The following is a 4,920-nucleotide window of genomic DNA, read 5'->3' on the forward strand; positions in this document are numbered from 1 at the left end:
GATTTGCACAATAAAATGTGAAATAGGGTGCAGCTAACAGATGATTGAAGCTCGAGGTCTGTAGGCCTCCTGATTGCGAAGTAAAATAATTTCCAGATTCTTATATAATATTATAATCATTATTTTTATTTAGTTGTTCCTGATTGCTTTCAAACCATGGTCATCCAAATTCAATAACCAGAGATAAATGTCGCAGTTTGACGAGAATTTTTTCTTAAACACAATATGTTACGTGCTAAAATTTGAAGAAACAAAAGTTAATGGATTATTTGATTACGAGTTGATTTGCACGTTGAATTAAGGACACATTATATGCTGAGCAGGTTATAAATTTAACAGAGAGAGAGCACGAGAGATGTGGATCAGTGGGGAAGGAGCAATAGATAGGTCGTTTATGTAGGATTATTGTGCAACGACAGGCTGGAGATGGCTTCTAATATCTAATATAAAATATATAAAGTAGAAGAAATCAATCATGTGTCGATCTTTGGTTAATTTTAAAGGGAAGAAAATAAAATGTTCCCTTGAGATTGGTATTTATTAGTCATTGACAGAGGCTTCGAGAGTTTAGACAAATTATCTGGCAAGTTAATCCTGGAATTTCACTCTGTAAAATACTTGCACGAGTAGCTGAATTGTACATGCTATTGCCGTTCTGTCGATCTTTGTTTGCCCAGTTAACTAATCAGCCAATAAACTAATCTTCACCGAATTTCGATAACTCAACTGTGTCATATTTCATTCTGTATTTTTCAAAAGATTGGTATGTAAAGTAGAGTCTGTGTGAAATGTAAGTGTGTTGTTACCAGCATTGATCGAATTTGATATCGCACGTTATCAGCTGTCAGGCCATACGAGTTCTCCCACCAGGGAAGGTGGAAGGCTGGAAATGATGAAGGCCGGAGAAAATAACAACTGTGACGGTGGATCTCAACACATACCCTCCACACACTCCCTCACACATACACATACCGACTCCTCACTCACATATGCACATGATCGCAACACCCTCACAGACACACGCATACCTCACGCACACGCCTTGCACACACACATCACACACACACACACAACTCTCACACACAACTCTCTCTCACACCTCACACACGTCTGAAACATAAACCCCTCACAGTACTCCTCAAACACAGACCTCACACACACCACTCACACACCTCATAGACACCTCATAAACACCTATATCAGACACACGTATTCACGCCTCACACACTCACCTCTTACACGCAACTGAAGGCATACACAACGCACACATATCTGACACACACACCTCACAATACAGGTCACGCATAAAACTCACACAGAACGCTCACACACACATCTCACACAAACCACACACAAACTCCTCAACCACACCTGACACACACCCCTCAAACACACAACTCTCACATACGCACTGCTTACATTACACAGCTCTCTCTCACACCTCTTACAAACATCCGCTAACACACACCTCACCCACAAACACACCTCACACACACACACACACACGTCTCACATACATCTATTACAGACTTAACCCTGAAACACACATCACTCACACATTCACACTCTCTTACGCACAGCCTCGCGCACACCTTCACACAAACAGTCACACACACACAAAAAAAAACTTACCCGCACCATCCACTCACACAGCCCCTCACACACCCCCTCAAACAGATCGTCATACGGCCCCTCACATACACGCTCCCACACTTCCTAACGCAGACCTTCACACACCCGCTCACACAGAACCACCTAATACACATACTCTGTACAATAATAATAATAGTAATAATAATCCTTGCATTTGATATCTTGCTTTTAACGTCGAGAGGAAGTCCCAAAGCGCTTCACAGAACACACTGTAAAGTGAATTCACTGTATACCTGTGGGCGAACGCGGCAGCCAATTGCGCACAGCAATGTCTAACAAACAGTCGTGGATTGAAAATGACCAATGTATTATTGTTTTTGGTTTTGGAGGGATTATTATTAGGCTCTGTGTGTTGTAAGGAAACTTGCCCAAGGTTTCGCCCTCTGCCTGGAATTGAACTCAGGTCTCTCACTTGCAAAGCGAATGCTCTAACCACTGAGCTACAGGACTCCACATAATAACAATACTACTAATAATTACAAATAATCAACTGCGGCCGAAGGCGACTTAAAATCGTTCGTTTAAAAAATATAATAAAATTATTGCGCCAAGCTTAAGAATTGAACGAAATGGACTTAAGTTTCAACCCAAGTGGAATTTAAGCGATAGAATGGGAAAACGTGGGGCTTTTCCCTCTTTCCTCACACCCCCCGTGCTCTGAGATGGAGTGGAGTCCTGTAGCTCAGTGGATAGAGCACTCGCCTTGCAAGCGATACACCTTAGTTCAATCCCAGGCCGGGTGAATCCTTGGGCAAGTTTCCGTACGCCACACGCCTGATAATAATACCTCCAATAGACAAAACCAATATTAAATCGGCTATTTTGAATCCACGGCTGTTTGTGCGGACGCTGCTGTGCGTAATTCGCTGCCGCGTTTCGTTCACAAATGTTCGGTATATTCACTTCTCATTATATTCTGTGAAGCGCTTTGAAAAGTCGAGAAACACTGAAAAGCACTATATGAAATGCAAGGATTATTATTATTATTCATAATATTATTGCGCTGACATACACACACACCCTCACACAGACACTCACACTTCTCAAACCCATCCCCCNTCACACAGACCCTCGTACAGACCCTCACTTGCACGCTCACACACACTCACCTATCACCTCACACAAAAACCCTAACAAAAACTCTCACATACAAACACCTCGCGCTCACACACAAACCCTCACACAGACCCTCACACCCAACAACTCACACGCATCGTCAAACACACCCTCACGCACACATGCACACCACCTCTCTCACAAGCACTCACACAAACCCTTACAGACACCACTCACGTGCACCCGCACAAACCTCACACACACATCTCACACACACCCATCATACACAACCGTCACATAACCCCTCAAACACATCCTCACACACACCCTCAGGCACACCACTCAAACACTCACAGACACACCTCACACACATACTCACACATAGCTTGACACACACACTCATACAATCCCTCTCACACCACCTCAAACACTCACGCGCACATACGCCCTCAGGAAATCCTCACACAAACCATCACAGAAACCCTCCCACACGCCTTCACATAACCATTCACAAACACCGCATCACACACATCCCCACACAAACCCTCACAAACCACTATCACACGCCCACACGCACAACCTCACAAACACTCAAACAGACCCTCAAACAAACAATTCACACCCACCCCTCACAAAACCTCAGAATCACCCTTCGCACATACACTCACACACACTCACATACACTCTCACACACACACCCCTCACACATCCTCACAAAAACACTCACACACGTCCTCACATTTCCCCTCACCCATCCCCTCACACAGAACATGACACAATCTCTCACACCTACACTCACCCACACACTCACACACAACTCTCACACACACATTCACACACACCCGATCACACACACCCTCACAAACTACCTCACACACACCGTCGCACACAATTACAACCTCAAACACACACCCTCACAAACACCCACAAACACCCTGCTGACAGGCACACCCTTAGACATCCACCCACACACACCCTCACAATTATTCGCACACACATCCACTCACACACACCCTCGCACAGAAACTCACACATTCCCTCACACACCCTCACACACACCTTCATAAAACCGCTCACACACCATCTCGAACACACACCCAAACAAGAACGCTCACGCACACACTCACACGTATCGTCACACCGACTGTGACACTCTAAGCTGGATTGTGTCCCCAGCTTTAGATGTATTCACACACGGTCTAAGCTCTCAGACGTCCCCTCACTCCACTTTGTGTTGTTTCTCTCTCTCAGCTCCGCCCTTTCTGACTCTGGATCCTGACACAGCGAATCCCCACCTCATCCTGTCTGAGGACCTGACCAGCGTGAGGACCGGAGACACACGGCAGCAGCTCCCGGACTCCCCGAAGAGGTTTGATTCCTGTCCCTGTGTCCTGGGGTCTGAGGGCTTCACATCGGGGAGACATTACTGGGAGGTACAGGTGGCCAACAAGACTGAGTGGGATGTGGGATTGGCCCGAGAGTCTGTCAACAGGAAAGGAGAGAACACACTGTCACCAGAGAACGGATTCTGGGCTGTGATACTGAGAAACGGGGATCAATATCAAGCTGGTGCATCAGTTCTCCGCCTTTCCCTGAGAGAGAGACCCAGGAAGCTGGGAGTTTACCTGGACTATGAGGGGGGAGAGGTGACATTTTACAACGCTGATAACATGTCTCATCTCCACACTTTCACACAGACTTTCACTGAGAAACTTTATCCTTACTTCGGTCCCTGTTTGAATGACGGCGGCAAAAATTCTGAGCCTCTGAGGATCTGCCGAGTGACAGATTAATGAGCAGGAAACCCTCAGCCATGACCTGTGTTTGGCTGTGATGGCCATCAGTCTGAACCTTTTATAATCTGTGTCCTTATACAATAAAGTTTATAGTTTATGTTACACCTTTCACATTGGGACCGCGGCTCAATCCTTTCTCGGAATCGACTGTGAAGCGCCTGTTGTGTTTGTGAGCGAATAAAGAGCTAATTTGGACAGAGAAAAGTCTAAAGTAAGTCACATGTGACACAATGAACATCAGGCTGGAGCTTTCAGCTCCTGATCTCGACAATAATAATCCCCACATTGTACACAGCTCCTCTTGACTTCTGCCAGACGTCTCAATGCCTATCCCAGGCTTTATAAATCTGCGTTAATCCCAATGATACTCATGGGGTTTATCATTGGCTTTCTGTTTAAATAATAAAGCGCTCTC

At 45.5% G+C, this 4,920-nt stretch overlaps 1 protein-coding gene across 1 annotated transcript; it reads left to right on the forward strand.

The window, feature by feature from the left end:
• Positions 1-3,974: 3,974 nt before the first annotated feature.
• Positions 3,975-4,695, forward strand: LOC121852886 (zinc-binding protein A33-like; the record flags this gene model as incomplete). Its single annotated transcript, XM_042346773.1, has 1 exon — positions 3,975-4,695. A coding segment is annotated over one exon (528 nt), but the record flags the coding sequence as incomplete, so codon positions are not given.
• Between the last annotated feature and the right edge of the window lie 225 nt (positions 4,696-4,920).

This window comes from Callorhinchus milii, unplaced genomic scaffold, assembly GCF_018977255.1.
Source record: "Callorhinchus milii isolate IMCB2004 unplaced genomic scaffold, IMCB_Cmil_1.0 Scaffold1665, whole genome shotgun sequence".
NCBI lineage: Eukaryota > Metazoa > Chordata > Chondrichthyes > Chimaeriformes > Callorhinchidae > Callorhinchus > Callorhinchus milii.